Source organism: Eublepharis macularius, chromosome 1 (assembly GCF_028583425.1).
Source record: "Eublepharis macularius isolate TG4126 chromosome 1, MPM_Emac_v1.0, whole genome shotgun sequence".
Lineage (NCBI taxonomy): Eukaryota > Metazoa > Chordata > Lepidosauria > Squamata > Eublepharidae > Eublepharis > Eublepharis macularius.
The window spans coordinates 225,174,874-225,189,096 of NC_072790.1; the positions used below are offsets into that span (position 1 = coordinate 225,174,874).

General features: G+C 47.0%; 1 protein-coding gene across 1 annotated transcript; it reads left to right on the top strand.

The window, feature by feature from the left end:
- Window positions 1-5,548: 5,548 nt before the first annotated feature.
- Window positions 5,549-11,216, top strand: LOC129325221 (coiled-coil domain-containing protein 166-like). The gene is made up of 3 exons (XM_054972838.1): window positions 5,549-5,592; window positions 8,238-8,368; window positions 10,093-11,216. Exons 1-3 carry the CDS (start codon window positions 5,549-5,551, stop codon window positions 10,980-10,982), a joined length of 1,065 nt encoding a protein of 354 aa, XP_054828813.1. The 3' UTR covers window positions 10,983-11,216.
- Window positions 11,217-14,223: the final 3,007 nt, after the last annotated feature.

Genomic DNA, 14,223 nt, shown 5'->3' on the forward strand with positions numbered 1-14,223 from the left:
TGGAGCAGAGGTCCACCAGTGGCTATTAGCCACAAGGTATAGATGGAACTCTCTGTCTAGGGCAGTGATGCTCTGTATTCTTGGTGTTTTGGGGGGGGGGGGGCAATCAGTGGGAGGGATTCTAGTGTCCCTTCCACACTGGCAGACCTCCTGATGACACCTGGTTTTTTGGTCACTGTGTGACACAGAGTGACACAGAGTGGCCTGATCCAACATGGCTTCTCTTATATTCTTATGTTTATACAGCCCAAAACCTCATTTGCCTTTTTAGCTACCATATCACACCATTGACTCATGTTCAGTGTATGGTCTACTAAAACCCCTAGATCCTTTTCACACATACTACTGCCAAGATAAGTCTCCCCCATCCTATAATTATGCATTTGATTTTTCCTTCCTAAATGCAGAACTTTGCATTTATCTCCCTTGAAATTCATTTTATTTCATTTAGCTCAGTTTTCTAGCCTGTCAAGATCATCCTGTATCCTTACTCTATCTTAGATCATATTTGCTACCCCTCCCAACTTAGTATCATCTGCAAATATAACAAGCATTCCCTCTATTCCTTCATCCAAATCATTTATAAAAATGTTGGACAGAACAGGTCCCAGGATTGATCCCTGAGGAACTCCACTTGTCGCTCTTCTCCAAGAGGATGAGGAACGATGTATTGTCGAAGGCTTTCATGGCCAGAGAACGATGGTTGTTGTGGGTTTTCCGGGCTGTATTGCCGTGGTCTTGGCATTGTAGTTCCTGACATTTCGCCAGCAGCTGTGGCTGGCATCTTCAGAGGTGTAGCACCAAAAGACAGAGATCTCTCAGTGTCACAGTGTGGAAAAGATGTTGGCAGGTCATTTATATCTACTCAGGAGGGGTGGGGTTGAGCTGAGTCATCCTGTAAGAGTTTCCCAGGGTGTGGAATGCTAATGGCGGGAGGCTTCACTGTATCCTGAGGAGGTTCTTTTGCATATGGATTGGTGCTTGATGTGCTAATCTTCTCTGCAGGGCTATTGTCGAGTATAGAGTGTTTTGTTAGCCTGGTGTTTTTCAGAACTGGAAACCATGCTCTATTCATTCTTAAAGTCTCTTCTTTCCTGTTGAAGTTTTGCTTATGCTTGTGAATTTCAATGGCTTCCCTGTGCAGTCTGACAAAGTAGTTGGAAGTGTTGTCCAGTATTTTGGTGTCCTGGAATAAGATACTGTGCCCTGTTTGAGTTAGGCTATGTTCAGCCACTGCTGATTTTTCAGGTTGTCCAAGTCTGCAGTGTCTTTCATGTTCTTTTATTCTTGTCTGGATGCTACGCTTTGTGGTCCCGATGTAAATTTGTCCACAGCTGCAGGGTATACGGTATACTCCTGCAGAGGCGAGGGGGTCTCTACTGTCTTTTGCTGATCGTAGCATCTGTTGTATTTTTCGGGTGGGTCTGAATACTGCTTGAATACAGCTGCTGGCGAAACATCAGGAACTTTTCAGGTGGGTCTGAATACTGCTTGAATACAGCTGCTGGCGAAACGTCAGGAACTTTTCAGGTGGGTCTGAATACTGCTTGAATACAGCTGCTGGCGAAACGTCAGGAACTACAATGCCAAGACCACGGCAATACAGCCCGGAAAACCCACAACAACCAGGATGAGGAACCATTAACTAGCACTCTTTCGGTGCGATCTGTCAACCAGTTACAGATCCACCTAATAGGAATAGGATCCAAACCACATTTTACCAACTTGTCAACAAGGATATTATGTGGAACCTTATCAAAAGCTGTACTGAATTCAAGATAGACTATGTCTACAGCATTCCCCGATCCAGCAAGGTAGTAACTTTCTCAAAAAAAGAGATCAGGTTAGTTTGACATGACTTGTTCTTGAGAAACCCATGCTGGCTCTTAGTAATCATAGCCATCCTTTCTAAATGCTTAAGGACTGACTGTTTGATGATTTGTTCTAAGATTTTTCCAGGTATAGATGTCAAGCTGATGGGTCAGTAGTTACCTGGATCCTCCTTTTAACCCTTCTTGAAGATGGAGACAACATTTGTCCACCTCCAGTCTTCTGGCACCTCGCCTGATCTCCAAGAATTCTCAAAAATAATGGACAGAGGCTCAGAAATTACATCTTTGAGTTCTTTGGTGCAATTCATCTGACCATGATGACTTAGTTCCATTTAAAGAAACTAGGTGTCTGCGTACTACCTTTATGCTGGTCCTAGGCTGTAACTCCCTTCCCCCATCACGTGTTCTGTTATTGCCATGTTGAGCACCACCTCCCTCGCAGGAGAAGACTGAGGAAAAGTAGGAATTGAGCAGTTCTGCCTGCTCTCCATCACCTGTTACAATTTCACTTCCCTGCCCCTGCAATGGGTCTACCATGTCCTTGCTTTGAATATAAACAAAGAACCCTTTTGTGTTGTTTTTAGCATCTTTTGCTAGCCTACACTCATACTGAGCTTTGGCTTTTCTAACACTCTCTCTACAAGCATTGGTTATTTGTTTATATTCATCCTTGGTTATAAGGCCCTCCTTTCCATTTCCTAAATGAGTCTTTTTTATTTCTCAATTCATTAAAAAGCTGTTTATGACGCCACCATGGCTTCTTTAAACTTCTCCCATTTTTCCTTCTCATAGGAATCGTTTGTGATTGTGCTTTCAATTTTTCACTTTTAAGAAACTCCCAGCCCTCTTGAACTCCCTTCCTCTTAAGTCTTTCTGACCATGTGATTCTACCCAGTATAGCTTTCAGTTTGTTAAAATTTGCTTTCCTGAAGTCCAACCTGTATGTCTGACTACCAGGGCTTTTTTTCAGCTGGAACGCGGTGGAACGGAGTTCCAGCACCTCTTGAAAATGGTCACATGGCCGGTGGCCCCGCCCCCTGATCTCCAGACAGAGAGTTTAGATTGCCCTCCAGATCAGGGGGCGGGGCCACCGGCCATGTGACCACTTTCACAGAGGGCAACTTCAAAAAACTCCTCCCTTCTTCCAGATGACCCAAAGTGACGTCATTGTGTGGGCCTGAGTTCCACCACCTCTTTTCCCAGAAAAAAAGCCCTGCTGACTACGTTCAGCTTTTCCCTTCCCCCAAATCCCAAAATTACATGGTCACTCACTGCTACCCAGGGTGCCCACTACTTTCACCTCATTAACTAGTTCTTCCCTGTTGGTGAGAATCAAGTCCAAGAGCAGAACCACAAGTGACAAAAGGCACAGATTGGACACTTGTCTGCTTTCCTCAAGTTTTGATGGGAAATGTAGGCATCCTGGTCTCGCAGCTTGGCTCTCCGACTGCTGTCCAATGGACTTTTCAACTGCCACTTGTCCAACATTCCGCCAAGCTGCCTACATTTCCCATCAAAACTTGAGGGAAGCAGACAAGTGTCCAATCTGTGCCTTTTGTCACTTGTGGTTCTGCTCCAAGATAGCAGAACCCCTTGTTTTCCTCTCGACTTTCTGAAAAATGAAGTTGTCAGCAAGACAAGTCAGGAATTTATTTGACCTTTCATTTTTTAGCAAAGTTAAACTTCCAACAGATGTCCTTTCTTGTAATTTGAAGCAGTCCATTTTTTATAGAAGATTGGGAGATGGAGTAGTAGCTACCTAGGGTGTTGCGTCACTTTGCAAACTAGTGCGCATTAGACAAGACTGACAGTTCTTGTGAATTTCTTAGGGTAAATTCATGTGAACTTACAGAAATGTGCGGGGAATCAATTTGCACAGCCGTCAGAACAAACCACTCTACTCAGTAGTATTAATTAATATAACAGTCTCTGCAATTCTTACTAATATACAAAGGCTTTGTACTGAATACAGAAGCAACACAATCCATTTCGTCAAGCAACCCACTTGTGATCCTGTGCCGACAGAAGCTCTTTGGGAAATGCTGTGAAGCCTCAATTAGTATTAGCACCCGATTCCGCAGGCCATTAAAATCTGTGAGGTCAAGTGCAGGTTGCACAACACAGAACTCCTCAGCTTTGCTTTACTGGCAAATCAAGTATCAAGCAAATGAATGTACCAAATATAATTGCAGCTAATAGAGAAGTAGCTGGCCCTGTGTGCCAATCCTAAAGAAGCAAAACAAAAGACGAAAACACACACACACCCAACGCCACCTGTAATAGTCAGCAGTCTGTTTCATGTTTTATGTTAGTTCCAGCCTGAGTTTAATTTATGACTGGGTAAACTGCCTGGAGAAGAGTTGTGAAGAAATCTGGTAGGCCTTGTGCTCTTTTCTGTTGTCTGCTAAATAAAGTTATTCTGTGTTATTTAAAACAGACCCTTTGCATATCCCTGAACATTGCAGAATCTTACACTACCCACAGACTCACTTGGGGACACCCTGAGTATGCAGAATATAACATCTACATGCGTCCTCTTGCCCAGCTGGTGTGGAATTTCTTATCTGCTGATGAACCCTAGATACCACCCAGATAACCCAGCCAGAGCTTTGGAGGCTGTGACTGGACGGTTAAAGCAGAGCAGACTGAAATTGAACCCAGTGAAGACAGGTCCTGTACTTGGGTCATGGGCCATCTGGTATGGGAATCTGGCTCCTATCCCTCGATGGGGTGCCACTTGCGTCTGCTTCGTTGGCAAGGAGTCTGGGTGTGGTCTTGGATGCCTCCTTATGGATGGAGACCCAGATCATGGTGGTTGCCAAATCTGCGTTTTACTATCTTCGTCGGGTCAGGCAGCTTGCTCCCTACCTTTTGTCCCATGACCTAGCAATAGTGATCCATTTAATGGTCACCTCCAGGTTGGACTACTGTAACTCACTTTATGCTGGGCTGCCCTCGGGCCTGCTCCAGAAGTTACAAGTGGTCCAGAATGCAGCGGCACATCTTTTTACCGGGACTCCGTTCTGGTCACATGTGACACCTGTTCTGTACCAGCTGCACGGGCTTCCAGTGGAGTTCCAGATCAGGTTCAAGGTTTCGGTTCTGACCTTTAAAGCCCTTAGCGGATTGGGACCAGCATACCTGCAGGGACCGCCTCTCTCCCTATACTCCCCTGGAGAGCACCCTGCTCCGCAGGAAAACACCTACTGGTGGTTCTTGGCCCCACGGAGGTTCATCTTGCCTCAACCAGGGCCCGGACCTTTTTGGCCCTGGCGGAACTTCCTGCCTGAGACAACCTGGGCCCAGCAGGATTTATCGTCACTCTGCTGCGCCTGCAAGACAGAGATGTTCCGCCCAGTCTTTGGTGGTTGAGCCAAGCCGGCCTCTTCCCTGGCCTCCCATGAGGGGGGAGTACCCCCTCCCAGCCTCTGCCTTTATTTGTTGTTTGCCATTGGCCACCATGGGCCCAAATGATTACATGCTGGATTGTGCAATATGTGCTGCTGAGGGTGGGTTATGCAATTGCAGCTGCTACCAGTTTTAATTGCCAATATTGTCTAGACTGTATGTTATACTGTGTTTTAACTGGATGTGATCCACTCTGAGCCTGCTTGCAGGGAGAGTGGACTACAAATCTAATCATAACCATAACCATAATCATAAAGTTGATCAATTAACACCCCCTCGTTGCAAAATAAGTCTCTGTCTTATGGATAATGAATGTGTTTCCTCAGGAGCAAAGAATATTGAAAACAGTTAGGTAAGTACTTAAGGCGAGAGGGGAGAAATCAGCCTGCTCAAATGGCACAGAGTTTAGAAAATTTGGAAAGGGGAAACTTCAGGGGATAGGGTGAGATCGTCTCTCCCTGAGATTTCCGAATTGTTACCCCCCCCCCTTCCAGCATAGTCCCCCTCAGTCACTCCGTCTGCCAGCACAGACTTTTCAACACGTCTTCTCCTACGAGGAAGACCTGGGTCCAAATCGCCACTTTGACATGGAGCTTACTTTCTGCCACTCACTCTGTCAGACTGACTTAGCTCACCATGGGGAGAAAAGTGGGGTCTAAAGAGCTAAATGAATAAAAGTCCTTAGGCTGGAAGAAAATAGGCTAAGCAGAAGAGCGATAGGATCTTATACAGTCGTATAACACAAGCACGAAAGATGTGACATGATGCCCTGGTGCCCCATTTCCATACAGAACTTCTCATGCCAAAGGTTTGTCTCAAGCACTTACTGCCCCTCAGCCCTGGTTCTCTCCTACTGAGCACTTCAGCAGAACTTAGCTCTGGCTAACAGTCAGCTCTCTCCTTCTCGCAGCAGTGACTGGCCATGCCCCCCCTGCTCCTATCAGCTTTTTGTGCAGGCTATTTGGTCTTCCTTCTTTCATAGCAGCTGCTGCCTAAGTCAGTTCCCTGTCGTCTCATACTACAATTCCCAGGATTCTTGGAGCTTTCTTTCTATTTGCCAGCATAAAGTTTTGGCCTTCGCCTGTCTTGAAAAACTAATCCTTGCAAAAGTCATGACGACTAGACTTCGGGGAAGTTCTCATTCAATGTGGGCTCCACAGGATGCAACACCTCAGGCTTCCTAATGGAGACGAGGCCTCAGCTAGGCCTAACCCACTGAAAGTAGGGTTGCCAACAGTCCTGGAGGTAGGGTTGCCAGCCTCCAGGTGATAGCTGGAGATCTCCTGGAATTACAACTGATCTCCAGGCAACAGAGATCAGTTGCCCCTGGAGAAAATGGCTGCTTTGAAGGGTGAACTCTATGGAATTATACCCCACTGAGGCCCCTCCTCTCACCAAACCCCACCCTCTTCAGGCTCCGCCCCCAAATCTCCAGGAATTTTCCAAGCTGGACCTGGGAACCCTACCTGGAGGGGAAATGTCTTGTCCCTTAGAAAGAGGCTTGATGCATGGAAATGGGCAGGTGAACCTTCCTATGGCATGGAGGTAAATAACTTCCTATTGAGTCGCTATTAAAGGAACAGGCCATTTTTTCCCTTCAGAATGTTTGCAACCCTAACTAGAAGCCTTATTGAAGGCTCAAGTAGGCTAAGCACAAGGTCTTCAGCACACTGAACAACCCCCACATATATTAATATTGATATGATGTATTAATGCTGGGCCATGGACCTTACTGCAGACAACGTTGTTAATAATGGATGAGTTCCTTATTACAGGCAACAGCTGTGCAAACTGGGACAGCTATTTTGCAAAGAGCCTCTCTTTGCAAAGATTATACCTAGTATCAACACATTTAACAAAGATATAACCCTTTTGTTACAGGGAGCAAATCCTAGTAGTCATCACAATAATTGTAACTGGGGGAAGCAGTTCAGCACTTCATACTTTGTAAACTGCTCTGGGTGGGCGTTAAGTTGTCCTGAAGGGCAGTACATAAATCAAATGTTATTATTATGTTGTGGGGAAGAAAGTCTCTGTCCCCAGTAGGGTTGGGGATCTTTAGGTGGGGGCTGGAGAGTTCCCAGAACTACAACTAGGGTTGCCAACTCCAGGTTGGAAAATTCCTGGAGATTTGGGGGCAAAGCCTGGGGAGGGCAGAGTTTGAGGCAGAGAGGTAGCTTAGCAGGGATATGATGCTATGAGTCCACCCCCTCAAAGCTGCCACTTTCTACCGGGGAACTGATCTCTATCATCTAAAGCTCTTCAGGCTCCACCTGGAGCTTGGCAACCCTAATGACAACTGATTTTCAGACAACAGGGATCAGTTCCCCTGGATAAAAAGTGTGGAGTGCGGACTCTATGGCATCATACCCCTCTGAGATCGCTCCTCTCCTTCAACCCCACCCCCAGGCTTCATCCCCAAACCTCCATGAATGTCCCTATCTGGTTACCCTGGTCCCCAAGTATGGGTAAGGGAAGGAGAGAGCCAGTGGTGTGTAGTGGTTGGTCTGGGATTTGGGAGACCTGGTTTGACTCTCCATTCTGACACAGTTCATTGGGTGCCTACCTCACAGGACGGTTGTTGTGTTGTAAGGATAAAATGGGAGTAGAGGGCATGGTTTTGAGCTACTGTGGGTCCCCATTAAGGTTGCCAAGTTTTAAGCAAGTCCTTCAGTTGGGTCTGATATTAATATCGGATGATATTATTTACACCACTCTAAAGCTTCAGCTGCCAATTTCCACACCTCTATTAAAGGGGCAGGGCATTTTTTCCTGGTGAGCTGACAACCCTATTCCCCATTGGAGAGGAAACACATGGCATAACTATCTAAATATGTAACAATAAAAGTGTTCCCGTAATCCAACATTCTCCCTCCCCACACAGCAGACCTATTTTTCCTTGTTCTCGTTCTTTTTCTTTCCTTCTTCTTCATTTTGCCCTCCTGCGTGGCGGTCTATCTTTCTCTTTATTCTCATTTCCCCTTCCCCTTTGTGCAGTAGAGAAAAATTGCATCTAATGAACCCTGAGCTCCTCCTCTTCAGAGCACCTCCCCTTCCGTTCCTCAGCAACAAGGACGCGCAGGGGTACTCGCAGCGCAGAGGAAAGGGCATCAGGAGGCGGTGCGCAGGTATGCCTTCTTCCTTCGCCGAGCAAAGCTTCTACGACCCACCTGCACCAGCATCAGATTTGCTACCTGCCTCCTTTCCCCCAGTTTTCCCCCTCTGGGATCGCCATCTGTCCAAGATGCCCCTCCTCTAAACCTTCTTTTTAAAGGCGTCAAGCCCATTCTCAGGCATGCAATTTTCACCAAATGTTCACGAAAAGCCCTTGATTATTGTGGCTGTGATGTCCTCCCCAAAGCCAAGAGCCTCGCCGTGCCAACATTGGGCCTTATTTAAGAACAGACCAAAAAGGAATGTTTGCAAATATTTGGAATTTGCCAAAATTTCCAGTTTTGCCATTTAGATTTTGGAGTCCCCCTTTCATATTTTGAACATGAAATTCTCCCTTGACATGTGTAAATTTGGAGACTTAGGCTTGTTAGCATCTTTTGTGTATTTCAGTTTTGACTGATGTTGAGTATGAAATTGGATAAGGCGTCAGAGATGCCCAATACTAAACACTGATGTCTGTCAGTGTCCGGAAGGCCTGGCAATAAAAACAAAAAACCCACAGACTGACTGGGGCATGTGTTTTCATAGATAAGAGCCCACAGCCAGTTACCTAATTCGTGCACATACTAAATGAGATACTAAGAGCCCTATGGCACAGAGTGGTAAGTGGCAGTACCGCAGCCCAAGCTCTGCTTGCGACCTGAGTTCAATCCTGGCGGAAGCCGGGTTCAAATAGCCGGCTCAAGGTTGACTCAGCCTTCCATCCTTCCGAGGTTGGTAAAATTAGTACTCAGTTTCCTGGGGGTAAAGTGTAAATGACTGGGGAAGGCAATGGCAAACCACCCCATAACAAAAGTCTGCCAAGAAACCGTCGATGTTCCCCCATGAGTCAGTAATGACTCGGTGCTTGCACAGGGGACTACCTTTACCTTTACCTTTACCTTTACTAAACAAGATCTTGCAAAGGGTATCACTTCACAACTGAATATGAGCACAGGGAACTCTTCTTCCTAGTTCTCCTCACAGAGATTCAAGCTGATGAACGTACTTTGCCAGGCAGCTTGGGTGCTACTTCTCACAAGTATGTAGCATAGATCCAGAGGAGTTCGCTGTGTTAGTCTGTAGTTGCAAAATAGTAGAGTCCAAAAATCTAGACACATTTCAGACTAACCAACTTTATTGTAGCATAAGATGCATCTGACGAAGAGAACTGTGGTTCTCGAAAGCTTATGTATGTAGCAGTAAACATTACTGTCCATTGCTTTTTGTTTCCTTAGATAGCAGTCTGCACCATGTTGTGATATGAGCAGCTTAAAAGGTGCTTTGTGGCCTTGTTATAGGAATACCAGCCAGTTGAGATAGTGCCAGCAGTCTCTTCCAACTGTTGCACAGCTCAGCTGCTGCCTCCTACAGCCCTGTTGGGGGTCGTCTTCTTGCCAATCAGAATGCCAAGGGATCTGGTTGTGCCAATCTTTCCTTGGCTACACAGCCTGTCCTCCCACTGAAAGGGAACAGGGGTGCCCTCTGAGCAGGAGGATGCCTCCATAAGGTAAGCCTTTGGCATGATCCTGCTCACTGAGACTGCTTAGTTCAGCTGCTCTTTCCTACACACAGCTGCTTCTTCCTTCCCCCAGCCCAGTTTGTAGTAGGCCGCTGTTCCACCCAAAGGCAGAGGGCCAAAGCTGCTGATGCCACGATTGGTCTGCATCAGGCTTCTTTCTGCTTTTCACCTTTCCAGGCCTCACAATGGCCCCCAAGCGAGGAAAGAAGGAGCAGCCAGCCAGGGAGGAGCCCCCAGTCACAAGGGATGTTGCTGAGGATGTTGGGCCCACCCAGGAAGCTGCATTGCTGCTGCAAGACTATGAGCGCATCTGCCAAGAACTGGAGAACATGAAAGTGCAGCGGGCACAACTGCAAGAACAGAATGACTTTCTGCAGCAGGAGGCTCAGTGCCTTCGGTCCGAGAGTCTGGAATTCATGGGCTATCTGGCCAAGCGAGCCCAGAGGCGCAAGGATGCTGTGGTCTCCCTGAGTGAGGAGAACCGGCAGATGCTAAGAGAGATCCAGCAGCAACATCAGGAGGTACTTGCCCACTTCCAGGAGCAGCAGGCCACTCTGCGGCAACAGCTGCTGCATAAAGAAGCAGAACTTGCCCGACTCGGCTCAGAACTGGAGGGGTTGGGGGAGATCCGGGCCCTGCAGCAGGAGCAGGTGGCCCGTATTCAGGAACTTCAACGAGAGCTGGCAGCTGCCAGGAAGCAGCAGGTGGAGCGCCTCCAGGAAACAAAGGCCCACTTCTTGCGGCAGAAGGCGGCCTATGAGAAAGAGGCACGGCAGCAAGTGGAGCGCTTGGCCCAGCAGGCACAAGAGGTGGCAACGCAGTGCCAGCAGGAACACGGCGAGGCAGTGAAACGGCAGAATCAGGAACTGCGGCAGGAGCTGCAACAGTTGGTTCGAAGGGCAAATGAGCTGCGAAAGCACAAGCACCGGCTTGAGGAGCAAGCCCAGCGACTGCGGCAGGAACACTGCTGCCTGCAAGAGATGGCCCTTTTGCGCCACGGCTGTGGGCGCCAGGAAGATATCCCATCAAGAGGCAATGCAACAGGAAAGCGAGGTGAAAACCATTAAGGCAGCAGCGGGGGGGGCAGAAAAGTCTGCTCTGGAAAGTGCGTCACTTGTGAAGGCTACAAAAAAGGAGTTGAAGTTGGTGGAGAACCAACTGATCGGGCTACAAGTGGAACGAACGCAGACAATTTTGCGTCTCCAAAACGTGAAAGAGGAGGAAAATGAGGATCTGTGGGATTTGGTCTCGGAACTACTGGCGACACCCGCGAGGACGACTAAAGAAGAGGTTAAAAGCGCCATTTTGGAGGTCCGTCGGGCTTCTTCAAAATATGCAACAAAGCGACAGTTGCCTCGTGAGATCATTATTGACTTTTCAACTAAAAAGATTCGGGACACCATCCTATATAACTCATACAATGCGGATTTGGACTTTATGGGTTTGAAAGTCAAGATTTTGAAGGACGTTCCATTTCTAGTCCGGAAACGGCGTTTTAAATATAAAAAGTTTGCAGCTCTTCTGAGGGACCATGGAATAAAGTACAAATGGTTATTCCCGGAAGGAATATGGTTCAGATATAAAGATCAGGCCTATAAGATATTATCAGAAGATCAACTAAAGGATTTTGAGAATAAAAACCCAGAATTCTGCTGCACCAAGAACGAAGAAAAGGAGGAGCCGGAGGGGGGGGGGAAGAGGAGAGCATTGCAACAGCAGTTGCACAGAGAGAATTGCGTCCGGGACCCAGAAGGGGGAGGAAAGTTTAATCAGAATTTGAAATGTTTATTCTCTGTATGATTAACCACTCCATCATTATTCTATGGAGCTATTTTTGTATTATGACAGTATGAAGGGAAACATTGAAGTGTAGTGTTTAGTGTTTGTAGTTCATTCCCCCCCCCTTTTTCTTTTTCCACTCCCCTTTGTCCCTTCCCTCTTCCCTTTCCTTGTGATAGTCTGGTGTAGTGTTTTGTAGTTATGAAAAATAAAAAATTTATAAAAAAAAAAAAAAAAAAGAGGCAATGCAACAGGGTACTCTTTTCCAGGACAACCTGAGAGACAACAGAACGGTTTGCTAAAATCATCTGCTTGGTCCCTGGGAGAGTCCCCCATGTAGAACCAGCTCCCACCTGTCCCTCTTATCTGGCTGAATCGTTCCGTTCCAGATTGAGTAGTGCAGGGGACAGAATAACTGCTGGGGTCCCAAAGCACAGGAAACCACCAGATGGGTAGGAGAACTGCAGCTGGCCCCTTGACATGTTTTTGGGCCAGGACTTGGATCCAGCTGCCTAGCTGGCCATGTGCCACCCATTCCCTGCCAGGGAAATATGAATATTTTACCACGCAGAGATGAAGGGTGGAACTAGGGCTTGGCTCAGGCAGTCGCTTAAATCCTAGTTTGCCTTGAGAAATGCGGGTTTCATTATAGACTGTATTAGCAGCCCTCAAAGTCCAGTCTGGACCACCAAGGGAGCCTGGGGTTGCTGTGCAGAGGAAAGCAATGGCAAATCACCTCTGCTCACTTCTTGCCTGGACCCCCCCCCCCCAAGGATGGGGTCACCATCATGAGTCGGTTGCAATTCAATAGCACATTCTTATTTTCTTATATAGCCTGTGTTGCCAAAGGATAAGCCAGGGTGTCTTTTTTCAGGCTTCACATGAAACCATAAGACTAACTATGGTTAATAAACTTCTGATTCTGGTTTCAGAGCCTGGCTTGATGGACTTTAACTAACCGTAGTTAGTGGATAGTTTCAGGAGGGTAGCCGAGTTAGTCTGCAGTAGAATAGCAAGATTCGGGTCCAGTAGCTCCTTAAAGACCAACTAGATTTCCATGCTCACAAGCTGGTGAGCTAGTTGCTATTGAACCCAAATCTTGCTCTCATAGTGGAGTGATCTGCATCCACTCACATTACCCACTTAGTTTAATGAAACAATGGTGGTGCATATTGTTTGAACGGGGCTTGTAGGAGATAGAGTGATTCAAATGAATGCACGTGAATAGATGGACACTCCCCGCCCCCAGCTCTGAGAGGAGATTGCCAATGGAATGAGCTTCCTGGAAAAAAAAGTTCTTTGAGGTTTTCTCAGTGAGGTTGGGTAAATGTCTCTCACAAATGCCTTGAAGTGCATGATGGGTCATCATGAAGCAGGATAGATTGGCTCCCTTGTTATTCCAATCAATATTTCCTTCTGCTCCTCTAGTGGATGTATGAAATTGCTTTCCGCTGAATCAAACCAGTTGGCCCCTCTAGCTCTGTATTGTCTATTCTGACTGCCAGCAGCTGTCCGGGGTCTCAGCGTGGCCAGCACCTGCTTGCTGAGATTCCTTGCCTGGAGACGCCATGGACCTGAGACCTGGAAGGGACTCCCTGGCCAGAGCAAAACCTCACAAGGGTTTGCCCCGTACCCAACAGACACATGAAACACCTTACACGGAATCAGAGAGACCCTTCATCGACCAGTGTCAGTACTGTCTATTCTGACTGGCAGCATCTCTCTGGGGTCTCACGCAGAAGTCTTTTCACATCACCTACTCCTTGAACTTTTTCACTGGAGATGCTGGGGACTGGATCTTCCCAATGCAAAGCAGGTGCTTGGCTGCTGAGCTGTTTCAGAGCCTCCATCTCCATCCCCCTCTCTGCACCCTAGTCACACAATCCAGCCAAGTGCGGCACCCCATTGATTCCAACATCTATCTCCATGGTAGCCTCAGGGCAAGCTCTTTGCCATTGAATGCCCTGCTGTCTGTGACACACTTCCGGGGCCCCCAATCTAGGCAGCAGAACGCTGAAGGACGTTTTCCTGCCTCTGCTCTCCATGTCCTTATCATTAATAAGCCAAAATCCATTTGATTTTTCTGCTCCAGATGTGGAAATGTTTAAGTCTGAAAAACACATGGCTGTGTGAGTGTTGCACTCAGAAGAATTGCTTGATGAGGTTATGTTTTAATACCTAATGTTCGTATCGATTTGAGTTCCTGTTAAATATTTTTGTTTGTTATCAATAAATAATATCACATGATACAAAGTGCTTGGTCTTAACTCTGATTCAGCTACATAGTTGGCACCCACTTCCCATAGCGCATACAAACTGCAGGTGAGGAGAGGGGAAGGTGCTTTGCATTATCACTGTGCATTATCTCCTTTTTTTCCTGCAAGTAGCCAGGCCACAAGGCAGAGATGTCTGCAAGCAGAGGGCTAGGCCCTGAAAGAGGATTTTTACTGCCAGCTGCCAGCACAATTCAGCTCAGCCAGGGTCTTTTACATCTCCATTGGGTAACTTGGCTTAAGGAATTGGTCCCCA